This window comes from Panthera leo, chromosome D2, assembly GCF_018350215.1.
Source record: "Panthera leo isolate Ple1 chromosome D2, P.leo_Ple1_pat1.1, whole genome shotgun sequence".
NCBI classification, from domain to species: domain Eukaryota; kingdom Metazoa; phylum Chordata; class Mammalia; order Carnivora; family Felidae; genus Panthera; species Panthera leo.
In genome coordinates this window covers 3,558,960-3,584,957 of record NC_056689.1, presented here as the reverse complement: position 1 = coordinate 3,584,957, position 25,998 = coordinate 3,558,960, and the positions used below count along the sequence as shown (strand labels likewise).

The 25,998-nt window shown below is 40.5% G+C and overlaps 1 protein-coding gene across 6 annotated transcripts in view; it reads right to left on the bottom strand.

Moving 5' to 3' along the window:
• The window catches only part of PCDH15 (protocadherin related 15), an 836,749-nt gene that overhangs the window by 173,821 nt on the left and 636,930 nt on the right, over nt 1-25,998 (bottom strand). For all 6 annotated transcript variants that reach the window (XM_042907891.1, XM_042907887.1, XM_042907888.1 and 3 more), the window contains 2 exons: nt 22,930-23,154; nt 12,363-12,479 (listed from right to left, as the gene is read on the bottom strand). In XM_042907891.1, coding sequence (XP_042763825.1) covers nt 12,363-12,479; nt 22,930-23,154 — 342 coding nt within the window. The remainder of the gene's footprint in view (nt 1-12,362; nt 12,480-22,929; nt 23,155-25,998) is intronic.

Sequence of the window (25,998 nt, the reverse complement as noted above, 5' to 3'; positions counted from 1 at the left end):
CCCTCTTAATGTCACTTCCATTCACCACAAGGATTTGAGATATTTTTTCCCTGAATTTTCAAGTAAGTGACACATTCTCCTTTAGAGCGATATATTTCCCTAAACAAAATGTTCAAAAAAAGAACCCTGATATTAGTGGGAGCTTAATCATTCAATGGGTGATGAAAACTTCGAGTTGACACCACACAGACCACTGAAATTAAAACTGATGTAAATTTAAATTTAAAAATTATATAAAATATCAGCAATTGAAAATTTTATAAATTATCTATTCCCTAATACCTATCACCTTGCTCATGTTTATAGCAAAGGGATGAATTCATTATACGTGGGATTCACTCATTCAACACGTCTACTGAGTAGACACAGCTGAGTCCTGAGGGTATTAGAAGGAGAACTGAGTGGAGGAGATGGAGTTCATCTCATATCCCTACCTTCCTGATGATCATCAAAAGTAATTCGACAAGATTGACCTCATACAACACCGAGGTCGCACCTACCTCCACATTCTTCTGTTGTTCACTCTGCTATATCACTCCTGTGTGAGTGGTTCCTCCCAACATCCAAGTTTCAGATGGCCCATCCTCCACCCACACCCTTTCATAAGCCCCTTGAGTCAACCCTTCCTCTCTATTTGTCAATCCTTACTCTCTGTTTTTTTAGACTATGTACCCTTGTCTGAATTATGTTACATATTTACTAGACTATGGGTTTGCACATATCTCTGTCCCTTGAGGGTGAGTTCCACTTGAGCAGATGATTTTTTGCCTTTCCATTAAGAAGTCAAAAATAATTTGTTAAGTGAATTTCACCTCACTGCGCAGGCATTTACACATCAAGATGTGCCTTGAACACGTCCCCTGCTACATAGATCGTAGCGACTGTGTTACTGGTCAAGTCTGATCTGGTGCATCGTTTGGGTACGAAAGTGACAAGCTAAAACGTAAGGTGTGTGTCAAGATTGTGGATACTTTATCTTCCACTCAAGGGGATAAAAGTAGACATGTATCATTATGAAGTGACATAAATTAAAGATATCAATTTAAACAAAAGACCTTGCTAATTTTCGGTTAAAAAAAAAAACTTTCTTGAAGTATGTACATATTTATTTGGGGTGGGGGGGAGACCCAGTTAGCACGTGTTTTCGTGAAAATTTTCCTCTCAAATTGGCCAATGACACAGATGACAGCAGAATTACTTTACAAGTCCAGGCACTGACATCCTCAGGTGTACAAATGATGACTATGTCAGCACTGTACCAAACCAGAGGTGAAGTTCGCCATCTTTCCCATCTGCCTGAAAGCAAGGACGAGGAGAACGAAACATCAACTAACATCTCTGTGCCTGACATTGGCTAAGCGCTTTCATTCTTCATTAAACCCAAACACCAAGCCAGCGAAATGGTCTTGTTATTCTCACATGGAAATGAGGTTGAAAGAAGTCAAGTAAGGGCAGTACAGTATCATTATTCCTGGTTAAACACAGATGCCAACCCCTAGTGACATTCGTCAATAGCTTTGAAGGACTCGGCTGTGTGCCAACCCTAATTGCCCTCAGGAAGGACATGACTTAATGACATCTATTAACAAATGAATTAATTGATTTGTTTGTTCCTGTACTAGGCTCCTTTCCAAATATGATTTGAGGTAGTATGTGACTTATTTAAATCGAGTGGGGATTCCAAAATGTGAAAGGCATTTCCGCTTTGTGATGTCCTTTTATCTACTAAATTTGACTGTGAAAGGCTCAGTAAATATTAGTATGAGCTAGTAATGGCATAGCCATTTATTCAGCACATACAGAGCAATATGGTGACACAGTGACAACCTGAACCGGGCATTTTTTCCCTAGATGATGGGAACATGACAGCCCCCCCACCAAAACAAAAATCCTGTCATGATGGTGTTGACATTAGATTTTTTTACATCAAAAAACATTTACATATGACAGAGTGGGTCTAACTAATGTGGCAGAGTAAATGTAAATTTATCTCAAGAAAATAGAACCCTGAGATTTCAATTACCTTCTTTATTACTCAGTTCATTTTTACTTATGACTTACATTCTTACAGTGAGCATTAAACACAATATGTTTTCACTTAATGATGATAAAAATATAATTAATTACTACAGAAGGTAACTGCAGGTCTGTATGAAAGATGTCCCAAAGTTGCAAACATAGGGAATTTCAATGAGACTATAACGGGCCAAAATAATTAAGTTCTTAATACCAGGGGATATCTTGATTCAGTAATTTTTCTTATATACATAATTATCAAGAAATTACTTATTCAGACCCACATAATTTTCTTCGTAATAATGGGAATCACATTAAATCAGGGAATACTAAACCTGTTATTACCATTACACACAAACATGAAGTAATTGGTTTTCAAGTATACCAAGATTCTTCCCCCTGATGTGGTTTCCAAACTTCTTTTTCCCCATATCTTTGAAAGCATCTAATATGATGTATTTTGTAATGGTATAATTCTCAAAACCTCCCAAGTGTGATTTGGCATTAGGGACTACTGTAAAGGGGTTTGGGTCGTGTTTGGCAATCATAATGGTTTTTTTAGTGGATCTGACCGAACGCTAAGGTATCCTTGAAAGACCCTGGGAAACTCTCCAAGTGTGGTTTTTCCCTCCCTCTCCCCTCCCCTCCCTTTCACACCTGTAGTGACTGCAACATGTTGACGACATAGTGAGTCCACACTTGCACAGCCAACTTCCTTGTGCCAGATGTCATGACCTGATAGAGGTCAGGTGGTGCACACAGTTCAGTTTCTACGGATGCGGCATTAACATAACTACTGAAAACACTGAGCAGTAGTTATTTACCTCTGAATCTTCAGGAAAACATGTTTTTCAAAGGTAAACATACTCAATCCCCTACAGACATCAAATAAATAACACATTCCTTGTCAAATGTTTTCACTCAGATACATTTTAAAATTTATAAAACGGCACACATTCAGCTTTCCTCACAGAAGCCAACTCATAAAAACAAAGGAACTTAAAAGTAGGGATGAATCTGAACGGGAGCTAATAACTAGTGATCCTGTCCCCTCTGTTTGAAAATCCTACTTTTCTTAGGATGAGACAAGAAATCTTGGCACTGTCTTCATGGTCTAGCCGAATCCACAGAGTCTGACTTGGGTTTACTGCTCCAGACTCCTGACAAAAGTATTTTCTTTTGGTTTTTGATCATTATTTTTCTCCCTCTGACTTTAGGGCCTAATTCTGTCACGTCACCTTCCAGTGGAAATGCCTTTCTCTTCCAGACTTCAACTTCCAGCCACTTTTTCCAGAAACTTCCTTGGCTTTCCATACAAAATCAGGATCCCTTCTGTCTAATTTCATAGCACTATAAAGACTTACTTTTCAGAGATTTATGGTCTGTCATTTCTATTTACTTGATTTCTAACTCTCTGAATTTGAAATTCTTAGGCTAGTAAACATGACCGTTTTAATCTTTAATACCTAACGCAGTACTCTTAATTAACAATGGATACACACGTGTAATAAATATTAAAGAATTTCTATTTCATTTGGAACATAAGGATAGAGATTTAAGTTAAATATAATCCACAGTTTATGAAACATTGCCGTCAGTGGATCAATAGGCATATTTGCTTCTCATTTATTTTTTTTTTTAATATTTATTTATTTATTTTGAGAAAAAGAGAGAAAGAATCCCAAGCAGGCTCTGCACGGTCAGCACAGAGCCTGACATGGGGCTCCATCTTAAGAACCTGTGGGATCGTGACCTGAGCCCAAACAAAGAGTCAGATGCTCAACCGACTAAACCACCCAGGTGCCTCCACTTAGCATTTCTTTACATCTTTTATCCTCATACCTTACTCCTACAATCTTCCTCAACCACTTTAATGAATTTAAAGAGAACCTTAACTGAACAGTTGTGGTACATCGTACTATTGTTCAGTAAATATCCACTCCTTTTTCCTCCACTTCCAGGCCCATTGATTCTGGGTTGGGCTGTGGGACTTGCTTTGGTCAATGGACGCAAGACAGACACACAACCAGTGGCCTGACCTGTGACCATGTCAGTTGGGCAAATTCCCTTGTGGTTTCATCTTCACTGTGAACAGGGCAGGCTAGCTTCGGCAAAGATCCCTGAAAGAAGACTCACGTGGGACAGATTTGAGGCCAACCTTCAGCCGGAGAGCAAGGTCGGCCAACCCCTAGCTGCCTTGGAGATCTACGAGTAAGAATATAAATCTTTGATATAATGAATTAGTAACAATTTGGTACTGTTTACTCTGCAGCATTTTTGGGGGAAGACCTAATTGTTGCGTACTGTGTGCGGTTTTGCTTTTTGTTAAAAAAAGCCTTTATATAATGGCATTATTTTCTTTTTCTTACTACTTTCACTGAGTATTATGTTCTCACATTTCATTCTCGGTGCTGTGTGCTCATAAAATCCTGCTGTGCTAGAAGTTCTGAAGATACATCACACTTAATAATGACCACGGCTGTATGGGAATCTCTCTGAAGTGCTAGTCCCCCGTGTGGCTGAAATTCCTGATCCTGAGGTTCCCCTGAATGCTTTGGGATTCTCTGACTCTGTGGCAAGTCTGCTTGGAGCAGGGGAGAGAACGGGGGTGAGGGCCCTCCATTATCATGCTGGGAGAGCCAGGTTTAAAGCCAGACACGCCATCGCATGCGCCCGGAGCAGTGGCCTGCTCAAACAGAACCCTGAGTTCAGAGGGCTCACCTCAGGCACATGCACTGCAAAAAGACCCCCAGAAGAGATCAGGCTGGGAAGAAGTTGTCACAGAGGCCCGCTCCTTCTCCGCTGCCCCGTACCTTACGCATCCCCCCACCCCCATGCTCGGTTGACCCGACCTGTGACCTTTACAGGCTTTCCCGGAGTGCAGGTGAAAAGAAAAGAGAGAAGGTAGCAGAATATAAACAGTAAATACAGAAGGCAAGTATCAGAAATGCAAAGCCTGAAAAAGACCAGGGAAAGACAACAACAATGGCAGATAATATTTGCTGAGTATTCACTGTAGGCACCAACTGTTCCCCACAAATGCTATCATATCATCCTCATACCAATCCAACAGAGCAAGTACCATTTTGTTACTCTTTTTAAAAATTTGTTTATTTATTTTGACAGAGAGAGAGCGTGCACATGAGTGGGGGAGGGGCAGACAGAGGACACCTCCCTCCCCCCCACCACCCCCCCCCCCCCCCCCCCCCGCCCCCAGCAGGCTCCACGCTGTCAGCACAGACCCTGACTCGGGTCACACAAACAGTCTCACAAACAGTGAGATCATGACCTGAACTGAATGCAAGAGTCAGACAGGTAATGAACTGAGCCACTCAGGTACCACATAAGTACTGTTTTTTTTTTTTTAATGCTATTTATTTATTTTGGGAGAGAGCAAGTGGAGGAGGGACGGAGAGAGAGGGAGAGAGAAAGGATCCCAAGGAAGCTTCATGGTCAGAGCAGAGCCCAATGTGGGGCTTGATTTCATGAACTGTGAAATCATGACCTGAGCCAAAATCAAGATTTGGATGCTTAAAGGACTGAGCCACCCAGGCGTCCCAGTACTTACTTACTTACTTACTTACTTTCTTTCTTTCTTTCTTTCTTTCTTTCTTTCTTTCTTTCCTTATTTACTTATATTGTGGTAAGAACACTTAATATGAGATCTACTTTTTAAAAATATTTTTAAGTGTACAATACAGTAGTGATGACTATAAGTTCAATGTTGTACGGCAGGTCTCTAGAACAACAATGACAACCAAATAAATAATCTGGTTAAAAAAAATGGGCAAGGAACTTGAATAAAGATTTCTCCAAAGAAGACATACGGATGTCTCCAAAGAAGACATTCACAGACACATGACAAGATGCTCAACATCACTCATCGTTATGGAAATGCCAATCAAAACCACAATGAGACGTCACCTCACACATGTTAGGATCGCTACTATCAAAACAATCCAATAGAGAACAAATGTCACCAGAGAGCTAATGTGAACCCTCGTACGTTATTGGTAGGATTGTAAACCAGTGCAGCCACTACGGAAAACAGTATGGTGATCCCTCAAAAAATTAAAAAGAGAACTACCTTACGACCCTGCGATCCTATTTATAGGTGTACACCCAGAAGAATTGAAATCAGGAACTCAAAGAGATACCTGTAGAGACTCCATGCCAGTGTGTGGCTTAGCTTTGAGGGTGTCAACATCACAAACCCAGATCATGTGAAGCCAAGATACTCTTCCAGAGGATCTCTTCCCATTTCCGCTGGCCAGAACTTTACAATAAAATACATGATTTAAGCCACGACGGAGGCCTATAGGAGCGCCGTAGAAGCCTTGCTATATTTCAGTCAATTCCCTTGGAAACCTCTTGCTGATGCATGCTGGGATCCTGACCCCATGAGGTTTATTCTCATAAAAGAAAAATGGTGTAAACAATGCTGTATCACTGGGTGACACATATTTAAAGGCCAAAACACCCCCTAAGCTTCACAGATGCTGCCATTTACAACAAAAGAAAAATGCCCCTTTAGTCTTAGAAAGATGGCAGGTTTTAATTAGAAGAGCAATATTTACATCTGAAACAGTTAAATCTAATATCGATCTCAAGTAATGCTAACAACGTAATTGTTCTTGAAAGGAATCAATAAGCCACAGAAAGAAAATGACACAGATTCTTAAAACATTAGATAAGCCTTTTCCAGACATTAATCATGTATAAACTTTCTCATAAAACCTTCCCTTTTGTACTCATTTACACTCTCAAATCTAATTATAGCTCATTGTCATTTTAGAGATCAAGTCCCAACTGTCTCTCTGTGTGTTTTCTTTCTAATTAAGTATTCGAGACCAGAGAGACACAGGTTGAGGCTACATCATCTCAATTTTCACAAGCTGACATGCTTTGCAAAAACAGCTTTTGATAACTATTCCCTGACAGCTTTGATGTGAAGGGAAAAAACCAGTGAGCTGTGTGCACTCCCCCACATGCTTGAGGGTCAGCCAATGTGGTTGGTAGGCACTGAGCTTTGACAGAGTCTTTGCTAATTTAAAATGCTGGCAATAATATAAGTCAGTATAACATAACAACACAAGCCAGGATGTGGTGAGTGAGGAAAATCAGATCTGTAGAGACATCAATGGAAAATAATACAGAACACCGTGTTACAACGGAGGCAAAAATATAATCTCTAACTCCTAGCCTTGAATGGTTTTAACTTTTGCCCACAGGGCAATCATGGATAGAGGTAAGTGTTACTTTGGTTCTACTGTGAGACCCAAGGGGTAAACATTTTGAGAAGATAACCACCATTACTTGGCATTATTTGGTGACATCTTGTCAATTCAATAAAACACAAAGTATGCATCGCAGAAAAGAAAACCCGGCCATCTTTTTTTACTCTCTAGAGACCAACGGCACTTGAATGATTGGAAAGGATGTTAAAGCCACCTGTGAAAACACTTTAAAAATAGTTCCCCAGGCAGGGTGTCTGAACTCTGAATGGCCAGGAAAGCTCTCAAAATCTCAGCAGAGGGAAAAAGTACCCTACACTTGCAATTATTGGCCCTTTAAAAAATTCTTTCTTTTTTTTAAGCTTATTTATGTATTTTGAGAGAGAGGGGGCAGTGAGAGAGAGGGAGAGAGAGAATCCCAAGCAGGCTCTGCAATGTCAGCACAGAGGTCGACATGAGGCTCGAACTCACAAACCATAAGTTCATGACCTGAGCTGAAGTCGGATGCTTAACTGACTGAGCCACCCAGGTGCACCAAAATTATTTCTGACCAAAAAAACATAGTGAGAACACTCAACTGATTTTTAAAGCCAATTACTATTGAGAACTTCCAAGATTTCTCTTATGGAGCATATTTATTTCCCAAGTGAATATCCAAATTCGGAAAAAGAAGTCTTCGACATCTGAGTAATTCTTACACCAGTATAAGCAAATAAGAAAGTTGGTCACAGTTGCTAATATTGAACACATTCCCAATCACTACTTTACTTTAAAAAGGAATCTAATAAATTCCTGAAATGCATGAAGTGGAAAGAGTACTATCACAATGGGGAAAAAAATCCTCTGTGGGCTCCTCACGCTTTCTTGGAAATAGTAATAATGTAAACTTCATTTATTTATGCCAACTTTTCTGCGTCCACATGCTCGCAAGGGACATTACTCCGTCAGGCACTCGCCCTGCCTGCAAAGAGAACCCCTGTGTCCCAGGGTCTGGCTTGCAGCTTTGGAAAGAATAAAATATGCAAATGGAAATTACACTTGCAGTTTTGTTTTGTCAAAGTCTGGAGTGAGAAGTCTCTGGTGAGCACAAAGAAAAGGTTAGCAATTTTTAATATCCAAAATGATCAGTCATTCCCTACTCATATCTCTGGTGAACTACATAATGCCAAAGCTGTCACAAAAACACGGCAGAAAATAAAGCCCTAACAGCTTTAATTCAGTGGGAAAAAACAAAAAACAAAAAGCAACCTTCCCTCTAGAGCACTCTACTTCTGCACAAAATGCATTTTATAATTCTTATATGATATTCAGCAGCAATGCTCTCTCTGGCTCTAAGACCTTACCCAGTTTCTCCATCTGAAACCTCAAAGGATTTTGTTGTTGCTATTTTCTAGGTGAAAACGGTGGTTCTTACTTCATTCAGAAGACATATGGTGGCTTGAAGAAGAGGTGGCCAGCCTCTCGAGGTGAAAATGATTACCTCTGAGTTGTAGCAATGCCCAGTATAGAAGTGGTGCCTGGCATTGCACATGGCACCCGCCTTAACCTCACAGCCCTCAGACAGCCAGACTGGGGCTTGCGGCTATGCACACGGGTCCCCAAGATCACAACTAACTCATTTCCTGAATACCTGTCACACATTGTCAGTTCTGAAGAACAGAGAAATAACTGTGAATTTTTTCATTTATTCAATTATTTAACAAACATTTCCTAACAGACCACTAAGTTTCAAGCATTGAGTTGGACACAGGAATGCAAACTGGAATTAAGGTTTGATTCCCGTCCTCAAAGACTTCAGCTCCTAGTTTGGAAAGGAGACCATTATATATCCACACGTGTCTCCATAGATACTTATACATGGAGCCCTGAATGGTATCTTCTAATCAGTAAATGTTTATGATAGCAACCAAGTGGAAATTGCTTAACAAGCTCATCCAAAAAATATTTATTCTGTACTTATGGCACCAACGTAAAATAATAAAAAGAAAAACCAATTATACTATTTTTGAAAATTGCACAATAAATATTTATCTTCTGAGATTTTTCACGGAATTAAGCCTTTATTTCTGGTTGGTGCTGGTGCAGCCCAATGGTGACCATGCTAGTTTAAGGGATCTGCCTTGCAGCAATGATGGGGAAACTCAGTGATGAATGCTGGGTAGGCCAAAGATGGTTGGTGGGTCAAGGATCAGCACGGAGTCTGATAACCTGTCAGAATGGCTAAAATCAACAACACAAGAAACAACAGGTGCTGACAAGGATGTGGAGAAAAAGGAACCGTTGTGCACTGTTGGTGGGACTGCAAACTGGTGCAGCCACTGAGGAAAACAGTATGGAGATTCCTAAAAGGTTAAAAATAGAACTACCATATCATCCAGTAATCACACTATTGGGTATTGACCTCCCAAATACAAAAACATTAATTCAAAGGGATACATGTAACTCTATGTTTATTGCAGCATTATTTTTTAATAGCCCAATTATGGAAAGATCACAAGTGTCTATCAATAGATGAATGGGTAAAGAAGATGTAGTGTGTGTGTGTGTGTGTGTGTGTGTGTGTATACACAATGGAATATTACTCAGCCATAAAAAAGAATGACATCGGGGCACCTGGGTGGCTCAGTAGGTTAAGCGGCCGACTTCGGCTCAGGTCATGATCTCGTGGTCCGTGAGTTCGAGCCCCACATCGGGCTCTGTGCTGACAGCTCAGAGCCTGGAGCCTGTTTCAGATTCTGTGTCTCCCTCTCTCTGCCCCTCCCCCGTTCATGCTCTGTCTCTCTCTGTCTCAAAAATAAATAAACGTTAAAAAAAATTAAAAAAAAAGAATGACATCTTGCCATTTGCCATGACATGGTTGGAGCTAGAGAGTATTCAGCTAAGCAAAATAAGTCAGAAGAAGACAAGTACCATATGATTTTACTCATATGTGAAACTTAAGAAACAAAACAAATGAACAAAGGAAAAATACAGGAGAGAGAGAAAGAGAGAAACCCAAAACAGATTTTTAACTCTAGAGAACACACTGATGGTCACCAGAGAGGACATTGGGGGGATGGGGGTAACAGGGGATGGGGGTTAAGGAGGGTACTTGTTGTGATGAGCCCTGAATAATGTATGGAAGTGTAGAATCACTATATTTTACACCTGAAACTAACATAACTCCAGATGTTAACTATACTGAAATTAAAATAAAGACCTTAATAAAAAAGCCTGAGTCTAATAAAATACATATTCACTAACTGAAATAAATATGCTCAGTATCTCAACTGAATGACTGGCATCTGCCTCTCACCTACTGACAAGCCAGCATTAGGTATAAAATGTTAAGAGGTACTACTGGGGATGCAAATCTAAGACATTCTTAGAAGAAGTATGGGACCTGAGCCTGCTGTTTCCATGAAAGAGCTTCCGGGTGCAAAAAACAGGGCCTTCTCTCTGGATAGCTTAGATAAGTGATGGCATTTATTTATAGAACAAATAACAGACCAAGACAACTTCTGTGACATCAGTGGGGTGACCTGAATGTCAAACCAGGGACCACGGTGGCAGGTCCCCATGGTGAAATGAGGATTTTGTCGTCCATGCTAAGATGGTGAGGTCTGTCCCACTGAGGTGATGAGTACAACTACATTAGTCTTCATCTTAATACCATTAATCATAACACTGCCTTAAATTGTGTGCTAATATGAATTAGAAATATGAGCATTTTAAGATGTTGTGCTTTTTATACTCATTTAGTACAGCATGTTATAATTTCTATATGCAGTCATGTTCTTCCTGTACGACTGTCAGGTCAGGAGAGCAAAAACTGGTTAGCACAATAATCAGTCTAGGCTTGATGTTCTAAACACAAGTCTTGAATAGAATTGAACGTGTATTCCTAATTTCCAAGTATTTTCTGCCTCTGAAAGTTTACGTGAAAAGCAGAAAAAGAACCGATGTCACACTCAGCATCTGTACTGGTGTGCTCACATCTATGAAATTTCGCCTACCATATTTCCCAAAATGCAGTAAATCAGTTTCAAAGACATTTTAACACACTCAAGAAAAAGGAGCTTCTGAGTGAAAGGTCATTGCTTTCATGTTAACATTATTATCTTTCAAGACCTTATAGTCGCAAAAGACTTTATATGGCCTGTCACAGTTGAAGCTGAAAAATGTTATGATTGCCATTCACCTTTTCTTAATAAATACCATTATACAAATAGTATTTATATAAGCAATATAAAGCAGAACTTCTAAATCACTTATATAATTCCGGTCTTCTTCTATTTTCTTACTTTTCTATAATGGCTTATTAGATATTTCTATTATTTTTCTAGAATATATCAGCCACTGACTAATAGTGGTAGCTCACTCGAAGTAAAAGATTTAAAGTCTTCATCATTTGGCTATTATGAGAATAAGTAATTAATTTTTATAGAGCACTCAAACTGTTTATAGAAAGCATTTTTATGTACGTACTATTATTTCTATATGCTACTTTTAAGACAGTCAAATGATAACATCAAGGAACATGTACCTCACTTCTGCTATAATAAGGTTTTCATTGAAAACCCTCTATTTCGGAAGGCAATTTGGGATATCTCAAAAGAGGTAAAATTCTAGATAAAAAAGAAGGTATTAGATATGTTCTAAAAGAAATATTAATATTTCAATTTTACTCAAATTAACACATTCAATATAAGTATTGTGTCACCTGTTGATCTAGAGTTTGTTACCAGCACAGTCATATATGAATAACATGGAAAATACATTGGGATCGAACACAACTGAACTTAGCTTCCACTGTTGTAAATACAGAACCCTAATGATGCTGATTCCAAACCCAGAGAATTCTTTCCACATATAATTATTACTAGTGCTAAACTGGTGAATCATAAATTTTGAACTCCAGAAAAACAAAAAGCATACGCGCAACTGTCTGTGTTCCACAATAATCATTTGCAATATGGTGTGTACCTGTGGGTGCAACAGGCGAGAGCACGCAAAATGCCTGAGAACAGGGTGGAGCTCAACTTTAATGCTGTCCCAGAACCTGCGTCATTTGTGAGCGTGCAAGGTTTTCTTCACTACAGCTCAGAGTATTAATTAACGTCTTCTACTTACAGGAGGGTCTGCGTCTTCAGCATAAACCGTGGTGATAGGCGTGCCCTTGACAGCATCCGGAGCCACCATCCCTTTGTAGATTCGTTTACTAAATACTGGAGGATAATCATTCATATCCTGTAAAACACAATGAAGGGTTTAAAGCCTCCCCTGAAACCAGGTTAGGGACACAGTTACTAGACTGGCCCCGTCTCTTCCTATCACGCGATCCATTAGCCACTGTCAACCTTCCACCTTCTCAATTCCATTACTGTTCCTGCACAACGGTGCCCCAAAGGAACCTGGCAGAGCTCCTGTACAATATTAATGGGCGGGGGTACCAGCTGAAGGCCATTCGACTCGGGCAAGCAGTCTGAAATTCTGCCTTCTGGAGATGGGGATAATGCTCGAAATGTCAGCCAAAGATACTTCCAGTGGTATGAGGTGATTTTGAACTTCGAAAACAAGGACAGGCAAATTTGATACAAAGTGCCATTCTCTGGAACAGGTGACATTTTTGTTGGTTTTGTGGTTGCTCCTTTAAAAAAACATAAGTCTTTAATGTGTCTATTGCAACTGAAAATTCCTTATATACTTAGCAAAATGATACGATGAGCACATCTCTGAAATACAAACTGTGAGATTGCCTTGGATGTGGTCTTCCATTTTTACTGAAGAGGATTAAGGAATGTTTTCCCTGTAGTACCCTATAAGAACGGCACATAGAATTAGATGTCCCTATAGACAGAAAGCAATGGTAATTTCCTGAAGGTTTTTTCAAATTAATTTCTAGCTGTCCTTTTTCTGTCTACAATTCGGTGATATGAGTACATTCTTATTCATGCAGGGTCACTCATTAAACAAAATTTATCAAGTTCCTCCACTTTTACGACTCAAGGCTAGGCACTGGGGATACTGTGGTGATGCACAAAACTAACGGCCCTGACTTCACGTTACTGAACTGCCATTGGACAGGTAAAGACTGATTCTGTGGCTAGGTAGTGACTTTGCCTAAATTAATCTACTTATTTCACACAGCCAAATTACTAAGTGTGGTCCCTTGAGAGCTGACCCTTTTGCTTCCTCACCATGTTATCTTTTATGGAGGACTGCATATCATTTTTTCTTCAAAAATAATGCCTACTAAGATGGATGATTTGTATTTCTTAAATTTACTTATTTTAGAATAATTACACCCTGCGTTGTTCTGGGTGCTTGGGGTGAGACACAGTTGAACCTAAAGCTCAATTTGTTAATTATCTTACTCCCCAAGTCATCTTCTTCTCACTTGCTGTTAAAAACGAAGGAAGAAAATTGTCATACATAGTCTCTCGTATCTGCTGTGATACAACAATTTCCCTGCACAATGTAAATTGGAAACTCACTAATTAACTGATTATAAACACCTCTCTTTGCAAAGAGGTCGGGATAATTATCTTTTACAATCAAATGGAGCCTTGTTTTTCTGTTCACAGTAGAGTTGACTTCTGAGTTGCAAATATGAAAAACGTGGAGACTTTAATAAGGGATAAGAGATTTTCAACAGTAAGCAAAAGTAAAAATATCATTTCCTCTGCTTCACAGATAGTATCCATAACTGTCCATGGACAACAAAAACAAAAGGCTTCCTTTATAAATTATGACCTTTAGAATCTGAACAAGAACATAAGTCTGAGAGCACTCAGTCTTGGTAATGAGGGTGGTGTGGGTATTGATCTTGAGTTTCTAGGCAGGGGGGGTAAATATGTAAAACATTTGCATGCACACTTTCCCCTGCTCTCTTCAAGAGTTCCAATTAATTTAACAAGTGCATCTTGAACTAATGGGGTGGAAATGAATCCTTCTGCACCCCTTAGTTGTAACTCCTGGAGGTCAGAAGGAGCCCAACACCAGTATTTTTTTCCATGAGTTCCCAAACCCACTGGGAGTCACATTTACTGAGTGACATGAATTCAATATGTTCCTATAAATTGTCTTCTTTTTTTTTTCATCTCAAAGGACGCTTCAAACCTTAATGGTACAAGATGCTTTCGGATAATTTGATTCTTCAGGGGGAAAAAAGAGGGATATGATTTTCCAGTTATGTCATATAGCTGCTAACAACACTGAGTACGGTGACCACCCCCCCCCCTTCCTTTTTTTCTGACAAAGTATTCACTAGATTCAGCTCTGAAGGCGGAGTGGATATTTTTTTATAATCTGGCCTCAAACTGATGAGGCACAAACCTAAGGCGGTAAATAAACCGAAGGCCTTTAACAGACGGGCTCCTCTCCTAGTTAAGTTTGCTGGCCTTTGACAGGGTGAGCAAGAAATCAATACGGCTCCTATAGCAGCATTTCTTTTTATAGCACACTGTACACATTTTGGGGTTACAATCTTCTATTGTAGCTAAGACGTTCTTGCACAATGCATTATTTCAGATGAGAAAATTTATTGAAATGCAATGCCAACAAGCCTAATCAATAGTTCATTATATTTATGCTCCAGGGATGTCTGATGCAGAATGTACATAAATCTGCTTCTGTGCAAATACTCTGTTATGCAGCAAATTAAGGACAAGTTCCACTCTTCAAAGACAACCTCTTTTCTCTTGCCCATTTTCCACTAGAGGGTAGTATTGGCAAAAAAAGAAGCAGACCTTCCTTCTGTCTTCTTGTTAACAGTTTTAAGACCCGGAATAGTGTGCGCTCTGGGGTTACAGTTCTTGTGGGTCTGGAGGAAATTACTGCTCATGTTTTTAAAGAGTATTCTGAATGTTGACACGGTTCTCATCGAGAACAACTCTATGACCTTCTTAGGAAAAAAAAATGCACTAGTCAGTTTATAATTTGTTTCCATATACCAAACAAATAAAACTGCACCTGAAGCGAGCTAGAAAGAAGAAAATATGAGTTCCATTTATTTATTTTCTAAATGAAAGCCTAAAATAATCACAGAAACCCTTTACACTTTGGCGGACCACAGCATAGATTAAGGAATCTTTTTAAATGAGCATCCCAGGAAAACAGGAACTTGTTGGGAGAGTGCAAATTAATGACGGGTTTGCTACGAAAAAGTAAAGAAAGAGATGACAAAAAAAGTCTTGATTTTCTGGAATCATGGGTAAGAACTGTTCTCCGTAAGAGATTTTTCCAGATAGAAGAGTACTAAATGTATATATTCCAATCATCTTTTTATTTTTTTAAATTTTATTTTTCTCAAAGTTATTTGTTTTTTTGTTTTCGTTTTTTTTTTTTTTTTTTTTTTTTTGATAAAGAGAGAGAACATGAGCAGGGGAGGGGCAGAGAGAGAGGGGGAGAGAGAGAGAGAGAGAGAGAGAGAGAGAGAGAGAGAGAATCCCAAGCATGCTCTGTACTGTCAGCACAGAGTCCGAGGTGGCGCTTGAACTCATGAACCGTGAGATCATGACCTGAGCCAAAGTTGGATGCTCAACGGATTGAGCCACCCAGGTGCCCTCGACCATCTTTTTGAAAAGGATGAAAAGATAGCAGATGCCAGATGTCAGCCTCAGCTCCTCCCGCAGGCCCCACAAGGGACAGGGATGGGCCAGGCCAGCCACTGGAAGGGCTCCCCTCCCTGCTGCCACAGCCCTGCCTGGCTCAGCACTGTGCACCTACAACTGTTTGCTGCCTGCCCCTCCTAAAAGTCGTGGAGCTCAGGAAGCTGACGCCTGTCTTTCTTGGCACAAGACACGGTTAACTTGTCCTCTGCCCCTTCTGGGTCTGTTGTCCACGGCCAGACACCTTGTGTTTGCTGTTTCTGGGCTTAGCTGCCTTCCGTGACTTCCCTCCCTTCTCTTGTGGTTCTGCGCAGAGAACCCATTTCCAGCCAAACAATCTTGTGTTGTTCTGTCCTGTTTTGCAGGGGCTTCTCCTAAACACAAATCGTAAATATACATCATTTTTTCCTCTATTTTTGGGCCAAAACTTGTCCTGGCAGTTTCTGTCCTAGAGGCCTAAGTTGGTTTTCGTTCTGGTTTTATTTCTGAGTATGTGGCTATTCGGGATTCTTGGGGGGCTGCATACCCTGATGCAGATGCAGTGGTGCTCAGTGTCACAAATACTGACGGAGCCCCCCTGGGTGTTAGGCATTACTTTCCTTGTTGGGGACCATACTGCCACCAAGACAGGAGCAGGACCTGCTGGCACTGAGCTGCCAGGTAGGAGCAGACAGGAAAGATGAAAGGATACTGCTGAGTGTCATGATTGTTATGAGAAAGGAAGTACAAGGATGTGACGAAAGTAGGCAGTGAGGCGTTGAACTGAACCCAGGATGCGCCTGCTACTTTAGCAAATGCTCCCTCCCTCACGCCCCGGCAGGTGGAACCTTCCTTCTAGATGGATGGCTCCAGGAGGGGAGCACAGCCCTGGGCAAGGCTGATGAACCCACAGCTTCAAACTGTAACCCCATTTCCATCTGGCCTCCCAGTTTGGGAATGGTAATGTAGGGAGCAGGGAGCTGATGATGTTTTGAGTTGTTTTCCAAGCCAGCAGGCTCAGGGCAATTGGAAGAATATGTATGTGTATATCCTGAGCTCAAATCTTTGAGCAGATCCCCTCTGACTGTAACGCCCCGTCCAGGCTTTCTCTGTCTCTGATGTGCACAACAATTACGTGTATGCACAACAATTACTGTGAGTCAGGCATCATGCCAGGTCTGTTAAATTACTCATCTCATTTGTCTAAAATATGTTAGCTATTGGCATTTCTGTTCTATATATAAAGAAACCCAGGCTTAGAGAGGTCAGGTTGCTCATGGTGATCTAGCTGAAGGACAGACCCATGACTTCGTGCTGGCTTTCCAGACTCTGGAAGAGTCATTCTGAGATTTAGAGGAGAGGAGAAAGGGAGTGGGTCAAGTTGTCAAAAGATTATATATATGTAAGACGATTTGGGTAGGATTTTCATTACAAAAAAATCTACATACAACTTTTTAAAGATCTCTTCAAAAGTATTTTACAGTTTAAAATTTCTTATAATACAATAACTCTACTGTTATCTTGGCAGCCTGCTAAGCTTCTAATCTATTTCCCTGAATATAATTTTTATAATTATTTATAAAGTTTGTTTTTGTTTGTTGGTAAAAAAAAAAAAAAAAAAGAGAGCGAGACTTGTATGAGTTGAATTTGTACACTTAAAAAAACAACTTCCTCAATATTTAACCCTAGAGTTATTTTCATTAACACCCAATAAATTTGTCCCCAGATTTCGTTTTTTGGAAAATTAATCCTATCAGAAGCTTTATAAACAAACAAGCAAACAAAAAATTCCATAATCAGCTATGGAAAATGTGGGAAATTACTTTTTATTTTCTTGATGTTCACATTATGAAGACCCACATGAAGGTCTATCGTGGAGACCTCTGTTTACTTCTGTGCACAGCAGTATTTCCCAAATCCATTTGCCTATGAAATTCTTTGTATATGAGACCCATTACCATCTCGAGCAGCTCATGCTCTAGGAAATACATCCTGAGAGATCCCAAAGACAGCGAAATATTAAAGGCGCACACTCTGTTTGGAACACTCTATGACTTTGGTGAATGAGAGGTTTCAGAGAATCTGTTGAGAATTCTGATGCATTGAGAGTGCCCACAAGTCTGTGGTAGCCAAGTCATCAGGATGGAGACAGTAGCCACTGCGAGGGTGGCCAGACACAGGGGGAGATCATAGCGGTAACTGCTATCAACAGGCTTATCAGCATCTACTGCCCCACAGAGAGGCAGTTCAGATTTGGAGACTTCCGGTAAAAAGGAGAATGAAAGAATCACTGAGGAGTAAGAGAACATAATTGTGTACACAAGGAAGGCACCTCCCTGGGACTCCCACAAATCACTGGGTAGTATCTGGGGAGCCATGACAGGGACCCACAGAAATAGGAATCACTTCTACTTGTGAGAAACTATTGTTAAGTCTGGACAAGCACCTTTTTATTTGTTTCCTCTGGTTTGCTTATTCAGAGGAAGTACGTTACATCCGAGTCGTAAAACTCTAGAATAACAGACACTTTAAAAAACCATCTGGCTCAGCCCCATGGCATGCTCTTCCTGATATAGCCACATTCTTTAAACTTGGCAGTGAGTATCTTAGAAAGAACACACTAATAAGAATATGATAATGCAGAGTGGAATAAAGGAAAATATCCGAAGGCCATAGTCCAAAACAAGTATTTTCTCCAGTTCAACCAACCCTAAGGGAAAGGTCAGCAGTGGTAAAAAAAAAAAAATAATGATCGCTGGATTAGCATGGCCATACTCCCCCTAGCTGGTTCATTGAAATCATCCTTTATTCAACTGTCTCCCTCCAGAGAAGGGGAAGGAGGATGCTATAAATCCTGAACTGTGCCAAGGTTCTCATTTGTTTGAGTTCTGGACCATCTCCCAGTCTGTTAAAGCGCGACTCGTCTGAGAGGATGAAAACTAGAACTCTACCAGTGCCATGACCATGGAGCATCAGCGGCACATCACCAGCCGTCAGGGGTCTGTGGTGTGACAAGTGCCCCTTTGTAACAGGCATTGAGTTTCCATCTGGAAAAGCAATCCCTTCCCTATGATTCTACGGGAACAGGGACATCTATCTTCCTCCTGGAGAGGAAACACCTCTGAAAGATGAAAATGTTAGCCCCATCTTCCAGGGCTCACTGCATCCCCCAGCAGCCTTGGTCCTTGTGGATGTTACTTCATGTCTGGCCCTTCCAGGTCCCCTGCCCTCCTCCCACACCTGCATCTGCAACACAGGCAAACACACTGGAGAGCCAAGTCTCCTGCCCCCACAGAAGGACCGCCTCCCCCTGCCCTCCCCCTGCAGTCATGCCAGGTGAGTTATAATCAGCAGAGGACTTATGTCATCATTCGTCCTAGACGAGCCTCCATAGGCCTTTCAGGGATGCCCAGCATCACAGAGCCAAATCACCTACACCCACTTTTCTGACTGGTCTTCATCTTTTGGCTCATTATAGAAGACAGACCTTTTCTTTGTGTGTACTTTCTGTATGATAGCACAACTCCATTTGTAAGGGTATATTTTTCTCTGGGTTTTTCACTTTAAACTGTATAGAATTTTAGTTTTATTTTTCAGAGTTTTACTCACCTCATCTAATTTAACTACTATGTAGTCCATTTTTCAGTTATATTCAATCAAGATACAATGAAGAAGGTTGTAGGTATCAGTGTCCTACAAAAACTTTGCAACAAAAATACATATTAATTGTATGATCACCATTGGTTTTGTTCTGGATCGCTCAGAAAGCACTCTGCAGGTATCTGTGATAAAATTCTACTTTTTTTTCTACTACGGACATAACTTTCCTTCCAAGCATCGCTTCAATTTTCCCATCCTCACTCCATCAATTTTAAATAAGTTTGATGGAGTAGATATTAAGCGTTGGATCTTTTTTCCCCCTTCTTCTTCTTTACAAAAGAAAATTATGTTTCTTCTCATTTTCAAAGAGAGATCTTCATGATGCTTTCCCTGTGGTGACTGTTTTGGGTAGCAATATCTCTTAGCAAATACTACGCAATTATGTCACCGGCAAAAGAGCTTGTCACACTGCAAGTAAAAAAACAATCACAAAAAATCTGTATGCTTCGTAAAGACCTACATTTGTGGAGAAGTGAGAATTGTACTCCATTCTTCCCTTCAAAACAGACAAGCATGATATTTTCCTATGGGCCCCAATATTACTCAATAGAGTTTTAAAGCTTTTTGTGATCATCTGAGACCTGAGTGACCAGAAGAAAGACAGGCGAGTGTCAGCCTGCATTTGGGGAAACGTTCTGCAAATGTTATTATGCTTGCATCGCCTTGAAAGAAGAAAGTGGCATTGAAAATGTCTACAATTGAATACTGGTTGGTTAAGTTTTGTTTTTAAAGTATGATAAATCAGGGCGCCTGGGTGGATCAGTCGGTTGAGTGCCGACTTCGGCTCAGGTCACGATCTCGCGGTCCGTGAGTTCGAGCCCCGCATCGGGCCCCTGTGCTGACAGCTCAGAGCCGGGAGCCTGTTTCAGATTCTGTGTCTCCCTCTCTCTGACCCTCCCCCATTCATGCTCTGTCTCTCTCTGTCTCAAAAATAAATAAATAAACGTTAAAAAAAAATTTAAAGTATGATAAATCAGAAATAATTTTGTATAGGTGAGGAAGGCCTGACCATGAAAATGTTTGACCTCTCTAAGATAAGGCAATTGAGACAACAAAAATTAGGTCGACACTCTCCTATTTCTGAAGGAGCGAGTCCATCGATGAGCAAAACCTTTCCGATGTGAAAGCCGACGTGGAAGCCAGAAATGACACCCAAGTGTTAAAACAAAGGAGCGGTCAGGCAGCTTGAGATGCGTGTTTAGAGATGCCAGTCCCAGACAGAGAATGAGACTTACTTAGAACACATCTTGCTTGATTAGATGGTATGTTTGGACCCCATTTGATTCCAATGACTTCTATCAAAAAAAAAAAAAAAAAAATCCAAGCAAATCAATCCAAGCTGAATGCAAAACAGGCAGGTCAGAGTCTGTGATGGTTTAGAACTCTCCATTATTGGGGCACCTGTGGGGCTCAGCCCGACTTGGGCTCAGGCCATGATCTCACAGTTCATGAGTGCGAGCCCTGCATCAGGCTCTGTGCTGACAGCTCAGAGCCTGGAGTCTGCTTCAGATTCTGCATCTGCCCCTTCCCTGCTTGTTCTATGTCTCTCAAAAATAAATAAACATTAAAAAAAAAAAAAAAAAAAGAAAAGAACTCTCCATTATGAACCACACCCATCTTGAGAGCAGGCCATCCCATCAGGGGAGATGGTCATGAGCAGCAAGTCTTTTCTTCCTTTTTGATTCAAAACAGCCAATAAGTGGCCATTTTGCTATTTTAAATGTTTTTACTGGTCAATTCCACCAAACCGCAGAGGCAGGCAAGTGGGGTAACATGGCCCAAACTTTTCACCTGGTTCAGTCTTTCTGCCACATGGTTAGTTCACTTAGGTCAGGCTCATGTTGGTCTTCGTTTCTGGGCTTATTGACACATCTTTGTAACCAAAACACTGCCATGGTCCTAAAGTGCTTTTGTAAACAGATCTCTAAATTTCTTAGGCTAAATAAAATAACTTTCTTAGGCTAGAGAGATGCAAAGTGGAAGAAGTAGGCAAAAACCCATTGTGGATGCCTGAGAAGGAAGGAATTCAAACCTTAATAAAATTCTCCAGAGAGCTTCCAGGCATCTGCGAGTGGAAGGGACATGTGTCCCCTTCCCAGTGTAGTTTAGAAGAGACAGCAGGACCCCAGGGAAGAAATATCACGTGTGCTCCAGCAGATAAGCTAGGTCAAGTGTAAAGAAGGAACAGTGGAATAATTTTTGTGTCTCTCTCTGATCGCAAGATTATCCACCCAGCAACAAAAAGACAAAACCAAGACCCAAAGATTCTTACAGCCAAGAACATTACAGCAATTACCTACATGGTAAATAAGGTCATGCTAATTATATTTTGGCACACTCTTTAACAATCTTCTATGTTTTCATATCAGTAATTTATTGCCTAAGAAAACCAGTAGTATAGATTCGTTATTGGTTAAACAATCAAACAAAAATTCAAGAAAAGGGAATATTTCTTACTCTACCATTTACACATGGCAGTACCCTACAAAAATGTGCATAGTAAAAACCAAACAAAAAAACCCCAAAACAAAAAAACAAAAATGAACATATAGAAAAGTTGCCTATGACCTTACGTACTTATGACTTGTGTTCTCTGTAACCTTGTATACGTACAGCCCTCTATGGATAGAACTGGAATCATCCTCAGAACCTAAGTTTCTCTCACTGGAAGCGAACATCCATCTGCAGAAAAGCGTCTGTGATGCTTTCCCCTGGGAAAAGTGCTCCTTTGGGAAGGAGCAGAGGAATCTGACAGTGGAGCCCACGGCTCAGGTGACCTTCACATACACTAACAATTGAGAACTGACAAATCCCTCCTCCTGTCTTTTTCTAGAGGTGTTGCCTTAGAAATCACTAGAATCCCCAAAGACAAGATACCAGGCTCTCTCAAGCAGGCACCTGGCACAGATTGCTACGATGGATGGGATGAGAAATCTGGAACAGCTAACAAAGTCCTCAGTGTCTCAGACCCTGAACATGGCTGAGCCACATCCTGACCCCAGTTCCAGCTGATCCCCAGCCTGATTTTGTTCCAGAATCTTGGCTTATGAACTAAACTAATTAGTTCTTGGGCCTTCGAACTCCTACTTTTTCAGTACCCTTTTTCTTCTTAGAACTTTTAAATTGGAGGATTTGGACGAAGTGATTATTCCTGGTGTTGTCAACTTTGGACTGAATTGTAGTCTGGAGAGACTGTAACTAGATTGAGAATCCAGAACTAAGGGGACATTCAGGCAGCCAGTGTTAAAATTCTTATTTAGAGTTTCATGCAAATGTATCTTCTACACTGTAAACAACGCGGCTTTTCCTCAGGTCTTTCACAGGGATGACCTCTGCTCTGGGTCTGGTACTACCGTGCTGTTAGGAACTGTTGCCCCAGACACTCAGGTGTGCTACAGACTCCGTAGAGAGAATGGAGTAGGCAACCAGGAGTCACCTGTGTTCCCTACCTTCACTATCACTGTGACAGTAGCAATGCCCGGTGGCATCGTTCCATAAATATCGAAGGCCTCCACGAGAAAAGTGATGCTTGCTTCCTGGTCTGGAAATGACTCATAGTCCAAACTCCTTAAGAGGGACAGTTCTCCTGTAAACGGATGTAGTGCAAAAAAGTGCTTGACTTCTGGGCTTCTGATCCGATAAGACACATTTGCTCCGAGGTCAACATCTTTGGCCTGTAACAAGTCAAGCAGAAAGACGGTCATATCGGCAGTGCTCCCAAACCAGAGGACGACAAGCCTGATGGAGGTCATGTGTCAGTACCTACAACAACACGAATTACATGATGATCAAAAGACGTGTTTTATTTATTTATTTATTTATTTATTTTATTTATTTATTTTTTAATGTTTATTTATCCTGGAGACAGAGAGAGACAGAGCATGAATGGGGGAGGGACAGAGAGAGAGGGAGACACAGAATCGGAAGCAGGCTCCAGGCTCTGAGCCATCAGCCCAGAGCCTGACGCGGGGCTCGAACTCACGGACTGTGAGATCGTGACCTGAGCCGAAGTCGGAGACTCAACTGACTGAGCCACCCAGGCGCCTCAAAAGACGTGTTTTAAAGAAAAGCTTTTTTGTTAAGTAACTTATCAAAAAGAGGAAGGAGAGAAAGAGAGACAAACAGAGACAGGGAGACAGAGTCCCATGACTCTTTATCATCTTTTTATCTTAACTACTACATTTATTTAACCTGGAAAATCACTAACGAAAAGAATCGTAGCACAGTGAAGAGATGAATATAGTCATAAATTTTTATTATTTCCTGCTAATTGCATAACCTTGAAAAATAATATTTTAAATAAGGATTAATTTTTATTGAGTGTTTTTCACACACATAATAGAGTATTAAAGGAGTATAAGGAAACTAAGAAAATAGAAGTACTAATTGTTCCTTACAAAGATCCTATAGTACATTTCTGAAGATCCCTATTATACTCCATTTAATTAACATTTATTGAGCAGTTATTATGCATGAAAGCCCGAGATGAGTCAAGACACAAATCCTGCCCTGCAGGTTAATGTCTCTGGGGGAAAAAACAAGCAAACAAATACTAAAATAGAAGTCACGCAGGGACATGGCGGCTAAAAGGTGTTCAGAACTGGGAATGGTGTGTGCCAGCTGTGGGTCCTGCAGGACTAGCACAGAAGGCAGAGGGTTCTGGTGGAGGCAATGGGATGGGGCGAGGGGGGAGTGGGGAGATGAGGTGTGACGGAAGGTGCACACAGCCATGCTCGCACCTGCTATGGGAACTTATGGCCTCTGGTGGAGGCAATGGGATGGGGTGAGGGGGGGAGTGGGGAGACGAGGTGTGACGGAAGGTGCACACAGCCATGCTCGCACCTGCTATGGGAACTTATGGGCTCTGGTGGAGGCAATGGGATGGGGCGAGGGGGGGAGAGGGGAGACAAGGTGTGACGGAAGGTGCACACAGCCATGCTCGCACCTGCCATGGGAACTTATGTCTTGGCCCCCCGGTCAGTTACTGACACCATGACTAGAAGATACGAGGAAAGCACACATTTTATGGTGTCATTTTCCTAACTAAAATCCTTCTTGTTTCCCATTCCAGTTTGGGTTAACCCCAATCTCCTGAAAACTGGAAGAAGGAGCCATACATTTTTCTAGCATCTCTCTGTCTCCTCTCCCCCAGGATTTCAAGAGATTTGTTCCAACGCTTTGAATCTCTCTTCTGCTGCTTGAAAAACTGACTTGCTTCTCCATTCACAATGTAGGAAGAAACTATCTAAGTCTCAAGACTAGATTTCTAAACTCTCTGTGATTTCTTAAGCCCCTTGCATTGAGAACCTCTACTGCAATTAGGGTTGGCTTGTCTGTTTGCCACACCCAGCTGAAAACCCCAGGAAGGCATGAAATCTGTCTTATCCAAGCTGGAATCGCTCAAGTGCAGCAGAGGATAAATTAATGCAATATACAGTGAAAATACGCTTGATGAATAAATGGATGAATAAATGAATAGATGAACAGAAGAATAAATGGAGAAATAGGGCCCTTTCCCTGGTTGGCACCTGCCTTTTTCAGATTGATTAATGTTTTGGCCTAAATATTTATTGAGTTGAATTATGAAAAAACTGCAAGTTCTTGAAATCCATGCTAACAACATTCAAGTTGTGGATGGCAGGTCAAGGAAGGACTAGATTTTTTTCCACCCCCCAAAATATACTTCGTAGACCGTCTGTGTCAGAATTAAAGGGGCAGTTGCTTAAAATGATTTCTGGGCCAACTGAATGTACTGAATCAGAATGTCCAGAGTTTCTGGTAGTATTGTAGCTGAGGACTGAAAAAACAGGCTTGGATGTGGGGACACTGTTAAACAGGACAGTTAGACTTCTGAAGAGCACTGAGAGTAAAAACAATGGGTTCAACAATATCCCCTTTTGTAAAATATACGGCAAATCTCTACATATGTAAATATGAAAATATTTTTTGAATATATAGGTATACATGATATGCTGGCATACATGCATATTTGCATATATGAAAATGTGACAATACTTATTTGAATATACACACGCACCCGTACATATGCACACACTGGCATGCATGCATATTTGCATATATGTAAATATGAAAATATTTATTTGATTACATATACATACATAGGTATATATGCATACACTCTCATGCATGCATATCTGCATATATTTATATATGAAAATATTTATTTGAATATATACATACATAGATATATATGCATATGGCTGCATATATACATATTTGCATATATACATACATGAAAACACTTATTTGAATATATATATATATGATATATGCATACACACATGCGTATTTGCACGTATGTAAATATGAAAATATTTATTTGATATTGTGGGAGTACAAAGATAAATGTCACAGAATACATATAAAAATTTAATCCTGGGTATCCTGGATGTACAAAGTGGGAGATTATTAACTTCTTCTTTATAGACTATTGTGTTGTCAATTTTTACAATAAATATGTAAAATTAATTTTATAAATTAAAAAAATTATTAACAAA